At 38.2% G+C, this 17,233-nt stretch overlaps 1 protein-coding gene across 4 annotated transcripts in view; it reads right to left on the bottom strand.

Moving 5' to 3' along the window:
• LOC127657414 (coiled-coil domain-containing protein 9B-like) overlaps positions 1–16,851 on the bottom strand; it is a 30,545-nt gene extending 13,694 nt beyond the window's left edge. For all 4 annotated transcript variants that reach the window (XR_007972275.1, XR_007972276.1, XM_052146187.1 and 1 more), the window contains exons 1-5: positions 16,672–16,851; positions 8,857–8,967; positions 8,512–8,616; positions 7,336–7,494; positions 6,025–6,141 (exon numbers count right to left, since the gene is read on the bottom strand). Coding sequence is in view for 2 of the 4 variants with exons in the window: in XM_052146187.1 (XP_052002147.1) it covers positions 6,025–6,141; positions 7,336–7,494; positions 8,512–8,616; positions 8,857–8,967; positions 16,672–16,755 (576 nt within the window). In the remaining 2 variants the exon portion in view is untranslated. The remainder of the gene's footprint in view (positions 1–6,024; positions 6,142–7,335; positions 7,495–8,511; positions 8,617–8,856; positions 8,968–16,671) is intronic.
• Positions 16,852–17,233: the final 382 nt, after the last annotated feature.

Here is a 17,233-nt window from a genome sequence, read left to right as displayed (position 1 = left end):
CTGTCCAGCAGAGGGGAACCTAGAGCACAAGTCCTTCCACAACTTCCTCCTGATTTCCTGTTCATTATTAGCTCAATGACATCACCTGTGCCTGTATGTGTTTATATAAGACCTGCTTTTGTTTGTATCTTTGCTCAGTCTTGAGGTTCCTTTGTTTAGGCAGATCTTTGGTAAATGCCGGTTCCTTTTTGACCTACTTTTGATTACATTGAGAGACTTTCTCCCATATTTTTTGACCTGCTTGTTTGGGAAGTTTGTTCTATGCTCTCTGGGTACGAGCCCAAGTCCTGACAGTATTTTTATCAGTTCAATTAACTTTGTATATAATAAAGAGTCATAATAATGCATATAAATGTCGTTATCATTATCCATTGAAATACACAATCTGGCTCTTTTTTGGAAATATTTTATGTTTTATATTAATAGTATTAAACAACCTCATTATTGATCAACTGCTTTATCCAAATAATTCCCTCTTCAAACCAATTTTCATCCATGCATCCATCTTCAACTGCTTATCCGAAGTCGGGTCTGGGGTGGGCAGCTGCTCCAGCAGGAGGCCCCAAACTTCCCTATCCCGAGCCACATTAACCAGCTCTGACTGGGGGACCCCGAGGCTTTCCCAGGCCAGTGTGGAGATGTAATCTCTCCACCTAATCCTAGGTCTTCCCCGAGGCCTCCTCCCAGCTGGACGTGCCTGAAACAATAAATGTTTCTCTCCAAAACACGTTGGCCACAATATTTAGAACCCCAAGAAATTCTTATAAGTAAAATATATCTGAAGTATGTTCCCGTTCATATTTTCAATTTTTTAGTGCACCTGGTTGACAAGGAACAAGAAAGTGTTCCGCCATGACTTCCTGATTCACAGGGGTATAAATATGAGGTAAAACACAGGCCGAATTCCTTTAATCATCAAATCACAGTGTGTTAGACTAAAGAATAAAGTTCTGAAGTGTGGCAAAAGGTTGTTGAGCTTCATAAAATGGGAAGTGGCTCTAAGAAAATAGCCGAAGCATTCAAAATGCCCATTTCCACCATCAGGGCAATAATTAATATGTTTCAATCAACTGGAGATCTTAAGAATCGGCCTGGAAAAGGACGTGTGTCTAAATTGTCTCCACGCATGGTGAGGAGAATGATCCAAGTGGCCAAAGAATCTCCAAGGATCACAGCTGGAGAATTGTAGGAATTAATTGGGTCTTGGGGTCAGAAGATCTAAAAAAAAAAAAAAAAAGGGATGGTTTCAAGAAAAAAAGCTCTCATCATCCAACAACAAACGCAAGCATCTTCAGTTTGCCAGAGATTACTGGAACTTCAAATGCGACCGTGTTCTGTGGTCAGATGAAACAAAAAAATAGCTTTTTGTCAGCAAACACCAGAGATGGGTTTGGCGCACACAGAGATGAAGAAGTCCCTAATGCCCATGGTTAAATGTGGTGCTGGATCTTTAATTATTGTGGGGCTGTTTTTCAGCCAGAGGTCCTGGACATCTTGTTCAGATACATGGCATCATGGACTCTATCGTATACCAACAGATAAAAAATCCAAAGCTGCCTCTGCCAGAGAGCTTACAATGGGTCCTGGTTGGATCTTCCAGCAGGACAATGATCCAAAAAACATAAAACCACCCAAATCTGCCATGGCCATCCCAGTTCCCTGACTTGAACCCTATAGAAGACTTGTGCGGTGAACTGAAGAGGAGAGCCCACCAACATGGACCTCTGAATTTGAAGGATCTGGAGAGATTCTGTATGGAGGAATGTCTCAGAACCCTTGCCAGGTGTTCTCCATCCTCATTAGGCTTTATAAGAGAAGACTCAGAGCTGAAATCTTGGCAAAGGGAGGTGGCACAAAGTATTGAAAGGGTGGCAATAATTATGACCAATGTGCTTTGGAGAAAAGTATTGATTTAATAATGAGATATTGCCCCTGTTTCAATACTTTAACTTCAATTAAAGGTTCGATTTTTGTGATTTTTTTTAATGAAAGATCAAAAGGCTAAACAATGTAGATTTCTTTTCAGAGCCTTCTTTGCTCATAATTACCAAGTGTGCCAATAAATGCCACAACTGTATAATTAATCACGCTAAATTAACGTGATAAATCAACATCCTTACTTTAAAGTAAATGTAAAATATGGATCTTGGGATTTTAAGAATTGATATCGAGATTACGATAAAAAGTTTTGACTTGGCCCTCCCCCATGGTCTTCCAAACACATATGACTTTCTTCCATGAACAGAAAAGGATATGTTAGGCGGAATGTTAGCCTCAGTCACCATTCACTTTCAATGTATGGGATGCATACATCTCCCTTTGTGTTACACAGAAGAATTAAATTAATACAGGTTTAAAACAACATGAGGGTGAATAAATAATAATGGAATGATCAATCTTGGCTGGACTATGACTTTAATCATCTCATCTATAATAATCTTTACACTACAAAAATGGCATTTGCATTTGGTGATAATTCTTGTGCACCGACGTAGCATTTCATATACACAGAACCAAAGACTACAACCTAAAATACTTACACTCTTTTTCCTTCAGGAATGTAAACATAGTTGTAGGACGCCACTGTTAACAAAGAGTCTTTGCATTCTCTGTCATCATGTAAGAATTAGTGCATATTAAAATCACACTAAAGCACTCTCAATAAAGAGACTCAGCTCATCATGTCTGCCAGACAATGGGGTGTATTATGTGCACTTCGGCTTCTCATGGCTTTCAGATATTAGTGGACAAGAGCAGCTGCCATGGAGACGGTTCAACCCTTCTGGGCGTGAAATAACTTCATCACGTCTGTCTACGCCCTGAAATTCCCACACATCAACGAGAATTAATCTAGTAAGAGACAAAACTCACGAATATAACTCTAAACTTATGTACACATAGTATGTAATTTAATTATATTTTCTGTATCAAACAATGTATTGTTATTTAATAAGCTAATATATAAGCAGTTTGATAAGTAAACAACTTGTTAACCATGCCTAACTAACATATTTCAGTTTATGCAAATCAGTGGTAAATAAGTGTTTATGAAAACATTAAGAAGGCATGAATCCATAATTTACACATTTACATATGCAATAAATTTGACATATATTAATGCTTAATTAATATACGTTTACAACTGTTTTATAAACTCTTAATATTAAAGCAAGTAATGCTTAATAAAGCACCAACTAACTGGTTTAAAGTGGCAACTATAAATGTCTAATTCATAATTTATTAATGATCCATTTCTCTGACAAGTTGAGATGGTTGAGTCATGGCCAACTTATTAAGTTGTTTACTAAGATTGAAAAAACATCAAACTGCTTATATATGACTTTATTAGACAATAATACATTGTTTGCTACAGTAACTATATATACAGTTTGTATGTAGCCTATTAATGTATTTATTAGTGCTCGACTGATTTATCGGTATATTAGCCTTTCACAGATGTATCGGCGCATATGTTTTCCAATATTTTGTTTTCAGAACATATAATGCAGAAAACAATGCTTGGGGTGATTTAGAATTGGTGTCATAACGTTGTTTATCCAGCAGAGCGTGCTCTGACTATTGTTTACAGAGCTGAGCTGACGGTGGCTCTGCTGACAGTGCGGTGTTAAGCGGTGTCTTCATGGTAAGTTGCTAACTAGTTTGTGAAATACATACTGGACAGTTAATAAACAATGAACCCATCATTTTCCTTTTCAATATAACTAATATAATGTTAACCCTGTCCCTGACAACCATGTCACTCATGTTTATCACTTAAGTTTGCTGTTAGCTTGTCGGTGCAGTCAGTAACGTAGCAGATTGAAAGGTAAACATCAGAGCATCTTTTTGCAACTCAGCAGACAACGGTGCGGTGGTGAATTGTGTCTGTTGAGTGTTGATTTCACGCATTGTTGTTACCTAGTTGGTGAGATGCAATGCTAGAAAGTAAATAAACAATGTCCATACTCTCCGTGCCAACGAGCTTATAGCTAACTAGCTAACCACGTAGCTACTTTCATTGCTTGTCAGCCGAGTGGAAGCTAAAGTGCAAACATGTATTCACCAAACTGTTTTGTTCCGGATTTGCAGTTTGGTACCCCCTTCAACCGAACAGTTAGAAAATAGAAAATGCACACGGGCAAACTATTACAAACTCACCCTGAAGCGACAGTTCTCCGGTGCGGCGAGTCGGGCCGAGAGGATTTCTTCCACGCCAGTGGGCAGGTACAGTTAGCAGTACATCTTGATGCAAGACAAAAGTATATACAGGAGCGTTCATGCCATCAGGATTCGGGATGAAGTCAAGACGACTCTTGGATTTACAGTGGATGTGCGAGTACGTTTTAATTACCCCACCCAATGGTTCTTGAACATGCATTATTCCAGTGATGCGGACAGAAAACCGGACTATAATACTCAGACGGTCTTTCCTATTACTATTAAGCGCCACAGCAACACTGCTACTGAATCTACAGGGTGCGTCCCAGAGAAATTACTCTTATGAGCCAGCTCTTTTTAGTGAATAAAAATGGTTTTTTTTGGAGCTGAATGAATGAATTGACTCACTCCAAGTAAACCAAGAATTGCTACTGTGTTGAGTGTACTTCAGGCTCATGAGAGTTTAAAATATACACTTAGTTTTGTTGTAATAAGTGAATAATCTGAAAATGGTTCTAAATGGACTGTCTGGCAATTAAACATTACATAAATAATAAATACCATTCTTTACAAATGCAGTTCACTTTTAAACATGCTTAAAAGTATTGTTTATTTGTCTCAATATGTCTGTAAAATCCACTGGACACACATTCATGAGCTCTGCCATGTTGAGATCACACGAGCAGAATATCACTTGCATTATCTTAATAATTAGGGATGGGGGTCTGGGTATCTCAGTGAGTATTGACGCTGACTATCACCCCTGGAGTCGTGAGTTTAAATCCAGGGCGTGCTGAGTGACTCCAGCCAGGTCTCCTAAGCAACCAAATTGGCCCGGTTGCTAGGGAGGGTTGAGTGGGTAACCTCCTCGTGGTGGTGATTAGTGGTTCTCGCTCTCAATGGAGCGTGTGGTGAGAAATGACACCGCGGAGACTCGCAGCATGTGGAGGCTCATGCTACTCTCCACGATCCACACACAACGAGTCACGTGATAAGATGCGCGGATTGATTATCTCAGAAGTGGAGGCAACCGAGACTTGTTCTCCACTACCCGGATTGAGTAACCGCGCCACCACGAGGACCTACTAAGTAGTGGAAATTGGGCGTTCCAAAATTGGGAGAAAAGGGGTTATATTATGAATAATAACAATAAATATTCAAATTTTATTAAACTATAGTAATGTATATCTTATATGTTGTTCGTGTGGAGTGCTCACATATTTTGTGCTACTCGGAGAGCGGAAAACAGCAGTGCGTCTTTAGCCATTAACAAAACGGAGCAACACTTAACCATTTTTGTATTAATTAAACGCAGACTTTTGAGATTCCCAAAGCTATCGTATGTCTTCAAGAGACTTTAAATATGGACATATGTCACACAAACTACTTTAATGGTTCTTTCATGCCATATTTGGTGCTTGACGGTAACGAGCATAACTAACTCACAGTATCGGATTAGGAACGGGCTTGTCGGACTGATACCCTATCTGGTTAAAACGTCAGTATCGGAGCCGATATTAATCCAGGTATCAGACTGGTGCATCCCTATTAATAATCCCTGTAATCTAACATTTTAACTTGAGGAATAAATGAATCCAAGGTAACATAAATTAAACCAATTCAAATAAACTGCTGCCTGTGAATAGGGCATTTTTACCATGCATCGGTAACTGAACTGTAACTGAGGGTTTTGTTTTTGTGTGATGCTGCATCAGTAAACTTAAGCACAAATATCACTGAGTGCACATTTAAATGGTATCATATCATGTATACATGTTCGCCAACCATCGGTCACCCTGTTGATATTGGTGAACAGGTCATCAATCAAAGCACACATTTTCTTTCAAGTAAAAACATGAATCTCACATGTGTCTTTGTGGACGAAGGGCATTTCACTCGTGTGCTGGACTCAACAGAGGGCTTCAACCTCACTGGACTCACAGGCCGATTTCTGTCCTTCCTTTCACCAAACACTCTCTTACCCTGAAACAAAAATCACAGATGAAGGAGTGAGATGCCGTACTGTCGGCTTTCTGAGATGTGGCAGGTAGCTTTTAAAGTAAGAATGGGCAGGTATCCCAATAACTCAGTGGGTCTTAAGTTTTTTTAATGAGTGATTACAATAAATTGATTAGATTACAGTACAAAATGACACTGAAAAATTATTTCATATAAAGCATGCATGATAAATTATAGATAACATATAATGACTAATAACGAGCCAAAACTTACCAACTAGAAATATAGAAAGAGAAAAAGTGATGCTACACAACATGAAACATATTGTATATATCCCACAATGTATATAATGTGTGTGTGTACGTATAATATATATATATATATATATATATATATATATATATATATTATATGTGTGTGTGTGTGTGTGTGTGCATATATATATATATATATATGTGTGTGTGTGTGTGTGTGTGTGTGTGTGTGTGTGTATATATATATATATATTATATATATATATATATATATATGTGTGTGTGTATATACACGTGTATATGCATGTGCATACTGCTGTACGTGATATGTGTGTGTGTGTGTATATATATATATATATATATATATATATACACACACACACACACACACACATGTACGTCATGTGATATATATATACACACACACGTGTGTAGCGTCATGCATGACGTACATATACACGTGTGTGTGTGTAGTGTATATATATATGTAGTGTGTGTATATATGTGCGTGTGTATATATATGTGTGTGTGTGTGTATAAATATTTGTCTTTTCATTTACTTGAACACCACGTCCAGATAGCGCATATATATATATATCTCTGTCTATATATTTGTAATTATTATATTTGTATTACTTAATCTATTTATCTTTATTCTTTAAGTGTAATATGTCTACTATTGTTTTCTGAGGGTTGCCACACTATTGTATACAATGACAATAAAGTGTCTTAAAGACCAATCACAATTCAGTATGCAAACAGATGTAGTAGATGCAGTGTGCAAATATTAAAGATTATTTCTGCTGCAAGTTTTAAAAACGTTTAAACTGTGAAGTTTAATAAGGCTGGTTACCTACACACGAAAGTTTAAAATGAGTCATTAAGCGGTTCGGGTTGAAATGATTGACCAAAACAGTTTAGAAGAACGAATAAAATAGTAAAAGAGATTTAAATGTAATCTTGCCTTGATGTTTCCAGATGTTGTGATGAGCAGTTGTCTCCTCTTTCCTCTTCCGATGCTGAAGATGCTGTAATCAAGATCTCCAGACTCCTCCTCCTGCTGTGATGCGGGGTTTGGCCCTGCGGGGCACGATCTCGGAGTAACCACACGCTGCTGCTGCTCCTACAACAACAAACACGACGGACCATTTTAATGGACATCTTTGAGTCTAATAGACTATAGTAGTGCTTCATAAGTGCTTCATAAGTGCAAAAAGCAAGTAAAACCCCTTGCTCTATCAAGACATATTCAACTACTAAAAAACTGTTCAGAGTTGTGTATTATGACTTACAGACACAACAAGCTATTGTACTGTCCTTATTGAAAGTGCAATACTTTGTGAATAGAGGTCGACCGATAGTAGACTTTGCCGATACGATAACAAAGGTGGTAGAAAAGGCCGTTAACCGATTAATCGTCCGATAGTGTCTAAAACTGATTTATAGAATGTTAAAAAACGTTGTTAGCCTTTTTGTGAATAGAGGTCGACAGATAGTGGATTTTGCCGATAACAAAGGTGGTGGAAACGGTCGTTAACCGATTAATCGTACGACAGTGTCTAAAACTGATTTAGTTTCTAAATCGATTTATAGAATGTTAAAAAACTTTGTTAGCCTTTTTGTGAATAGAGGTCGACCGATAGTAGACTTTGCCGATACCGATAACAAAGGTGGTGGAAAAGGCCGTTAACCGATTAATCGTCCGATAGTGTCTAAAACTGATTTAGTTTCTAAATCGATTTATAGAATGTTAAAAAACGTTCTTAGCCTTTCCTTACTATGACAGGAATAGACATAGAAGCTACAAGAGTCCAAATTTAATACAATCCCAGATGCTGTTTATTGTGAAACCAAAATCCCAATAACAACCAGAAAAAATTTACGATTTGAAGCATCATGTGGGACTAAGAACCAGCCCTAAAAACACTTATTTCAGGACTCTTATTTTAAATAAAATGGAGACTTGGCACTGTTAAAATACTCTATATTCAACTATTTAACAGTTATTGCAGATAACCGATAGTTCCAAAAAGCAACTATCGGCACCGATTAATCGGTAAAATAACGATCAATTTGCGAAGCAAAACAAATATTTTACGTTTAATAAAGAGTTATGCAGTGCAAATGCTATGCAGCTCACGTTGGATGATTTATTGATGGTGATGGTCAGATCATCAGATTTTCCCTTCCTGCTGTGCAGTGACATCCCTTCCTGTTCTGCCCGCTTTTTATCTTCCTCTACCTCCTGTAAAAAATAAAACGAGAAACCAACAGGACAAATATAAGATCACAGACACCCAAATTACTCATGTGGCCAAAACAATGCATATGTTGAGGATCTCATTTAAAAAGCATTTTTTTTTGTTGTTGTTGTTGCAATTTTGTATGGTGACACTAGTGTAGCAGAAATTACACACTTAAGCTTTAATGTGCAGAAACATTTATGATGTATTTAAAGCACATCAGGACGGTGGAAACTTCTCACCTGGTAGCGTTTCATAAGTGCTTCATTTTTTTTTCGTAAGGCCTCAATCTTTTTATTGAGCTCTGCGTCCTTCTGTTTCTTCTTCATCACCGTCATCATCTCTGTGGGACTCTGAGCACAGAACACTTTATTAACATAAACACACCTCAATATCACAAACACACTTGGACAACCTGTAAATTACACATGGATCATGTCTTAAAATAGATTTCCTGCTTTTACGGCATCTCAATTCACACAGAAATAAATGGTTTTACACAAACAGAACTGTTTTGAACCTATATGTTATAACATGCCCATGTTATTTTCAGAACCCATCACATGTTTAGGGAGGTCTAAACAGTTCGGAGCAGAAATAATGGATTAAATAAAGTAAATTAGGCTGATTTTATAAGGCATAACTGCCAAAATGACTGCCAATAAACAGGCAAGCAAATGCACAACAAAAGAAAATAAACATTTGTGTTGTTGTGATCAGTTCATTAACTGTTTATTGTAACGTTTCTATAGATGTGCAGTTGCGTGTCTGTGCAGATGGACGCGCCATTATAAGCATCAGGTGTTACGACACCCAACATGAGCCACGGGCACCAAAACTCCCCATGACATCAGCTGATTCAAGATGTCTCACATTCAAATATTACATGACTCCAAACGCACAACCCTGAGGGCATGATCAGGAATCCCATCTCTGACTTAGACAAAGAGAATATCGAGATTTTGCAAGGACATTTTTATCGATTATGAGATGCATTTAGATACGTAAACATATCCTAATGTTTCACAACAAAGTCATATTTTAAATTGCTGCTCTACCAAATTGTATTCTTATACCAGTAGCTCTTAGTAATTAAGTGAAATTTATATAAACCAAAAAAAAAAGCAGCTCATTACAAAAAAACTCGCTAATTAACATTTTTGAGAAATCTGATAATAAAGTGTCAATCAATTACAAAATAAACACATGCAGGTAATTTGCAGACATTTATATGTACTCATTTGGCAGACACTTTTAGCCACTTACAAAAGAGGAAACATAAGTGATTCCTCTTAAAGAGACAGTGATATGAAAAGTATTCAAAACAGATGATGAGTGAATGGTTAAGTGCTCATTGTAAAGAGGAGTTTTAGCCGTTTTTTGAAGCCAGAGAGTGAGTCATTCCACCAGCGTGGTACGATGAAACCAAAAGTCTGGGAAAGTGTTTTGGCACCTTTGTGTTGGTACAACAAGGCGCACCTCATTAGCCGACTGCAGGATTCTGGTTGGAGCGTAGCTCTGGAGAAAGGATTTTAGGTATGCTGGAGCAGACCCAATGACTGTTCTGCATGCCAGCATCAGAGCCTTGAATTTGCAACGTGCATCAACAGGCAGCCAGTGAAGAAAAACAAGGAGTGGTGTAACATGTGCTCTCTTTGGTTCATTAAAGACTAGACGTGTTGCTGCATACTGGATCATTTGCAGGGGTTTAACTGCACATGCAGGGAGTTCTGCATTGAGAGCGTTACAGTAGTCCAGTCTAGATATGACAAGTTACTGAATGAAGTTGTGTGGCATGTTCAGAGACGAAGGGTCTTATCTTCCTGATATAGTAGAGTGTAAATCTACATGATCGTGCCGTCTTTGAGATGTGGTCTGTGAAATTGAGTTGGTTATCGATGGTTACCCCTAGAGAAATCTGACCGTTTTGTAAGGCGTTACTGTAGTTGCACCCAGCTGAACAGTGATGATATGTTCAACATTAGGGTTGGCTGGAAAGACCAAGCGTGCTGCACAAGCCCTCAAAAGTGAAGCCATAATGTCTCGATCGCCCCCCGGTGACTGGTCCTAGTATAGGTCATAAACCCCGCCTCCCCATGTTATTCAACGGGACGTGAGACCAACTAAACAATTAAATGACACTTCACATATCTTTTTTCCAAAGATAGAAAGGACAGTAAATGACAGAAACTATCACGTTGATGTCATTTCAAGTGTTTGTTTTCAAAATAAGTTTGTTTTTAGTTATTTGATGCTATAAAAACGCTGCTGTGACATCATGATTGACAGCTGTGATTGACAGGTTCTCTGAGCGAAGTAGTCACTGAAGCACCAACAGACTTTTTTTTCGGGATCTTCGGAGGACTGAGGAGATTGGAGCTTTAAATTTAATATCTAAATTTCTATAATTAATTAGTGCAGGGGCGTGTGCTTGCGATTGATTCAGCGAGAGTGAGGGTGGGGCCTTGATTTCGCAGCTTTACTTCCTGCTCACTACTGCGCAGGTCTGGTCCCGAAATCGCAACTGCGCAGACTCAAGTCCCAAGATGTCAGCGCCATATCAGGACACTGGCGGCTTCAGTTCTCACCAATGGAAAAGAGCGAAGGGGCGTCGGCCATCTTTTTTTACAGTCTATGGGAAAGACGATGACCTCGGTCTTGGCTGGGTTAAGTTGCAGGTGGTGTTCCATCATCCAGGACAAGATGTCTGCCAAACTGGCAGAGATTCGAGCAGCCACTGTGGTGTCGTTGGGCTGGAAAGACAAGTTGCGCGTCATCGGCGTAGCAGTGGTAATGGTACGTTCACATACAACGCGAATAGAGCGTTTCGTGTGGCGCGATCACATACATACGCTTTGCGTGTTCGCGCAAGTTGAAATTTTTCAACTCGAGCGAAATATCCGCATGACGCGTTGTCACGAAAGCCTATCAGCATTGAAATTGTTCGGATGTCACTGACGTACTGACATAGTAGCAGAAGAAATCGGGATAATATCATGCACCCAAACACAACGGCGTTTGGTTTTCCGACATATCTGGGACTTCCACAACAAATACAGAGAAGCAGTCATTGTGATATCAGCCATGGTTGATGGCGGAAAGAGAAGTTGTCCTATAAGCGCCTCCTCCTGTCTTGCACAAGCTTCGCATTGTATGTGAACACCTACAGCGGTCAAACTCGCGCTAGCAAAGCGAGGTGAAATTTGTATTCACGTAGTATGTGAACGCACCATAAGAGAACCCATGTGCCTGAATGATGGGTCCCAGTGATGTTGTGTATATAGAGAAGAGAAGTGGCCCAAGCACTGAGCCCTGTGGTACCCCAGTAAGTACCTGATATGACTTCTATAGGCTACCTTGAAGGACCTAGCTAAGAAATAGGACTTAAACCAGTCAAGTAGAGTTCCTGTGATGCCCAGAGTAGTCAGGGTGGACATTAAGGTCTGATGGTTGACGTGCACATACTGTTGGACATATTGACCTGACGTGTACATATTAATCTAACTAGTGTCTGGCAGGAAAAAATCGTAAGTCTGATACAAAAGTAATAGCACACCTAAAAAAAATAAAATAAATTAATACAAATAAAAATTCCACAATTCGAGGTATCATTCAAGACAAACAATGCAGGACGAGTTACACTCTGAAATTTGACATTTTGTATTTTTATTTCAATTAGACAAATTAAATAATGTGACTGAAAATTAATCACAATTTAACACATTACATTATTTACTGAGAAAGACCCCCAAACAAAGATAATTTAGTATATATGGGGATGCAATGATGTATTGGCCGACGATATTTATCAGATGATTCTTGACCAAATTAAAACCATATCGGTTTTAAGCTTGAAAACGCAGATATGAAAAACAATGGTTCATTTATAATTATTAACACACTTTGCAAAAACTCTGAATTCAAATGCACAATCCAGAAATAATGACAGCCAGAGAATAAAGGCGGCACTCCTAACATGTAATATTACATTTGTATTATTTCGCATTCTCACATTAGTTAGGAAAATTGTTGTGAAAGCGGCAACCATCTAAAACACTTTGAAACCAGCAGACTTTGACTTCTGAGACATTGGTATGGTATCCATTAAGGCTGCATGATTGATTTAGACTGAAATCACAATATGGTCATGTACATTACAAAGCTTGAAAGGCTGCGATTAAAAAAAATAGACTGCAATCAGTGCTTCAGTCAGCATTGTGTGAGCAAGCGGCGCCCTCTAGCGGTCTGGATGACATTTTCCATTATGCTTTACACCACTATAGAATTTAAAAGGGTGTTTTGTTCCATTGGTAACTTTCCACCCCCATGATGTGATTGACATTTACGTGGAATTGCCCAACATAATATGTTTGCATAATGTGAATTTGTGATGTTCTATTATATACAGTACAAAAATTTAAAATGTGAGATTTGTTGATTTGAACTGCAAAAACAGAAGTGTAAAAATGTTTTAGATGTACATAATAACCTTTTTTTTTCCATATCAACCATCATGCTTTAATGTTTAGTTACCTTTCATTGTGGCTCTCTTTAAAAATATTTGCCTGTCATGTGTTCAACTGATCCAATCCAAGATCAATGCAAACAACAATAACAATTGTTAGAACAATAAAAAGTATTTTTTGTGCATTTTTAAAACATAATTGCCAAGCAAAACAGGGATCTGATGACAAAATAAGGTAAGTGGCAAAATATCGGTATCAGCCAATAGGCTTTTGTTAAAATCGGTATCGGCCAAAGATTTTCCATATCGGTGCATCCCAAAGTATATAATAATTGAAATAACAAAAAATATTATATATAATAAATATTACAATTCAGATAATTCAATACATCAGTTACATATATTGTATGCATATTATATTTTTCATATAGCCTAATTAATTGCACTAAATGCAGTAAATCACAAAAACAAATTTAAATGTAAATTAAGGGGTTTGTTGAAATCACTAACTGTATCGAATCCACAGTTATGCTGGACATTCTAGCACTTTGGACAAAAACAATTTGTTCGCAAAACCAATGTGTAAATCCTAGCGAAGTAAACAAATGCACAGTGAAAAATAATAAATGCGCTGCATTTTAATACATAAACACATAAGTGTCCAATATCTCCAATGTCAGAAAATGCAATGTATTTTAGCCCCACATTTAGGCCTATAAGCATATCGCCTCTGAAAGAATTGCTGCATTTCTGATGTCTGTCTGTAAGAGTTGCGATACGTGTTTGAGCATTCACAGCACGCAAGCACGCTGAATTTACTTTAAACGGCTGCAGGGTTGGCTGCAGGGCACATACTGGATCCTCCAGGGAAGGAAGATTTCACCGCACAACTGAAGAAGAAACACTCCGATTGACAGGAGTTTTACGTTTGGTACTGCAGTGTTAAAAAACATCAAAAGCAGGCATCAAACATGAATACCCTGCCGTGTACACACCCAACACATGTTTATATCACGGTGGATTCTGAGAGAGGGCTCACTTTAAACAGCCAGAGTGCCTGCACTACTATTTATAGGGATGTAACCCGACTGACTCCAGGCAAGCGGAACTCCTACACAGAATATTTCTGGATTTGAAGAGGCTTTTAGGGATTTCAATGTTCAAGCTTCAGTTCTGAAGATGCTTTTATCCTCCCTCTTTAACCAAGAAAATCTAAACTACGTTTTTGACTTAACTAACATTGTCAGTGGACTTCACATTGACCGCAATGTGACATTTCTGAAATTTCTGTGTTGGCGATTCTGATTGGTTCAGGTGGACAGAATAAGCCCTGTTATAGACTACACTTAACATCTTAACTTAATTAAGATTCCCAGCATTCCTGTTTCTTTAAGCACATCGAGACAGACTGACATATGCAAGCATATTATGAGTCCAGACTTCTCGCTGTGTGGAAAAATATGCAGAATAATGATTCAAAACGAACTAAAGTTTGCAAAAAGTGTAAGAGATAGATCACGCAATAATACAAATCCTTTCATTTACTCACCCTCATGTCATTCTAAGCTTGTATTATCATTTTTTTCCATGCAACACAAAATGAGAAATACAAAAAAAGTCCCAATTTTCCATATTTTGAAAGTGAATAGTGATTTTTACTGCCAAGCCCCGAAAAGGAAATAAAAGTGCAAGTATGTTAAATGTGGCATTTGAGGATTCGTTTGAAAGCTTTTCATAAGTAACCATCACTTCTGCATTTTAAGTTACTTAAAATAACAAAATAAAGCCTGAAATCATTTGTGTCAAAAATCAGCGCCACCTAGTGGTTATGTGGTACAAATATTAATACGAATATAAAAGTAATAATTTAAATAGCACTGAAATAGACATGTCATAAATCAAATGAAAGCTCTCGTTCTCAGGAATACGACTGCACATTTGTTTATTTTGTTGCACTAATACCACAGTTCAAAAGACTTTCAAAAGAATTACAAAGTGAAATATGATATTTGTAAGACATCAAATGCAAACGTCTGTTTAATGCGCCAATAACTGCTGCTGTAAGCCCCAAATAGCTAAATATTTAATATCTACTTTTGCCTTCAAAAATATGAGACATTTTTATTTGTCTGGCTGAATAATCCAATGTTATATCTCAGATATCCAGAACAAAATATGCCATCCGGAAAGGAAAACCATGCAAAACAAATCATCAGAAATCTATGTTTCGACTACTGATGATAAAAAGGGGAGGATCTTGGCTTTCTAATGACACCTAGATTGAGCTTGTAGTCCACTCAGAGGCCGATATATTGGATAAACCAATGGGGGTGGTGCATGAACAAAACATTAGACTGAATGTCTATGGACGGGCACATCTGTGAGGACTAAAATGCATTAGAGCGCCACCTACATTTCAGATCAACATTTTGTGATGGATGATAAACGATACATAAGTTTTTCTAGTTCTTGCTGCCATATGGTGAAATAAAATACTTTATGGAGAGAGTGAGCGTTTATATTTGAGTGTGAACAATTGCAGGCGGCACCCCAAAAATGCCCCAGAGTTGAAGAGGTTAAAGGTGACTTTAAGCGATTTATTTTATTGTTACCCCCTGAAAGATATTAATGAAATAAGTGTCATGAGATATTTCACCAGTCTCTGTAACAGCTATAAACTCCATAAACGGCAAACAAAAATTGTGTCTGTGCCGCGGTCTCTGACGCTTTCTGCCAGTCAATCTTTTTGCGTGTTCTCAGAGATGTCGTTGCAGAGAATTATTGAGGCTTAATAGCATCTTCTGATTTATAATTTGTCATTTAAAGGCACCATTTTGCTAATGTTTTGTTTTCCAGCAGTGGGAACATGCTTGGTGTCGGTTTCAACGGTATCGGTGCATTGCGTTGGAAATAAGGGGCGTGGCTATATCAACAGCTTAGTCTCGTGGAAGTTAAAATGGCTAAAATCGCTTGTAAGCAACTTTAAGATTATTTCAAATATTTAGTGCAGGAGTCGCTCTACTTTTATGATATTTTAATTGTGTTTTTTTTTTATCCATTATAGAGCTTGAGACAAAACATCATTCATTTGGAAAACAACGGCTTGAATGTCTCCTATTGTTTTTCACAGAAAAAAGGAAGTCATACGGGTTTGAGGGGGATGAGTAAATTGTTACAAAAATGTCATTTTGGATGAACTAACTATTTAAACTCTTGTAATGTTTAGAAAACAACCTCTGAAATTAATTATCAATGCTTCAAACATTCACAGAACATTCCAGCGATTGTTCCCTTCATTCTCATATTTACATATCACACAACAAAAATCCCAAAACAGCAGCTCTGACTCCCAAAACAGCAGCTCTGACTATCAACTGTCTGATGCTCCGATCCTCAAACCGAGGCCTTGTAAACGCAGCGTCTGTGTCCGCGAGCTCATGTAAGTTGCAGTTGCATCTACCATCTTTATCCAGACTGCAAAATAAGGATCAAACAAGACCCAGACATGGAAACGAGACAAGGACAGAGAATTGAGTGATACACAGGGACTGTGGGAGTGAGAACAGAAGGAGAAAGAAGAAGTGGGACTTACGGTTCTGTGCATGTCAGCAGGGAATTCTGGGATTGTTCCAAGCGGCAGACAGCCGACGCGGCTCGGGGAAGCACATGCGAACATGCCTTGATTACAAAAATGGCTGTTGGGCTGCTAACCAAAATATCCAACAAACCCAAAGAAATGCCCTGCTAATGGATCTTCCAGCACTCACCCACACTCTCTCTCTCTCTCTCTCTCTCTCTCTCTCTGTGAAAAGCACTTGCTTATGTTAAAATTACCCCTCACCCCCACCCGGCCATCTGCTGTCATACCCCTTAAAAAACTAATTAAACACATCTAAGTCTAGTAAGGCACAATAGAAGTGAATGGGGCTACTACAAATGCTATAATATATTATGGTATACACTGGTGGCCAGAAGTTTGGAATTTGGAATATAGGTACAATTAATGAAGCAGTCAGCGGAGGACATGTGAGGCGTCTATTTCTCAAACTAGAGACTCTGATGTACTTATCCTCTTGTTTAGTTGTAGGTTGCTGGTTTGAGCCCCACAGTCACCACCATTGTGTCCTTGAGCAAGGCACTTAACTCCAGATTGC

Source organism: Xyrauchen texanus, chromosome 16 (assembly GCF_025860055.1).
Source record: "Xyrauchen texanus isolate HMW12.3.18 chromosome 16, RBS_HiC_50CHRs, whole genome shotgun sequence".
Taxonomy (NCBI): domain Eukaryota; kingdom Metazoa; phylum Chordata; class Actinopteri; order Cypriniformes; family Catostomidae; genus Xyrauchen; species Xyrauchen texanus.
The sequence above is the reverse complement of the archived record's forward strand: the minus strand, read 5'-3'. Positions and strand labels throughout refer to the sequence as shown.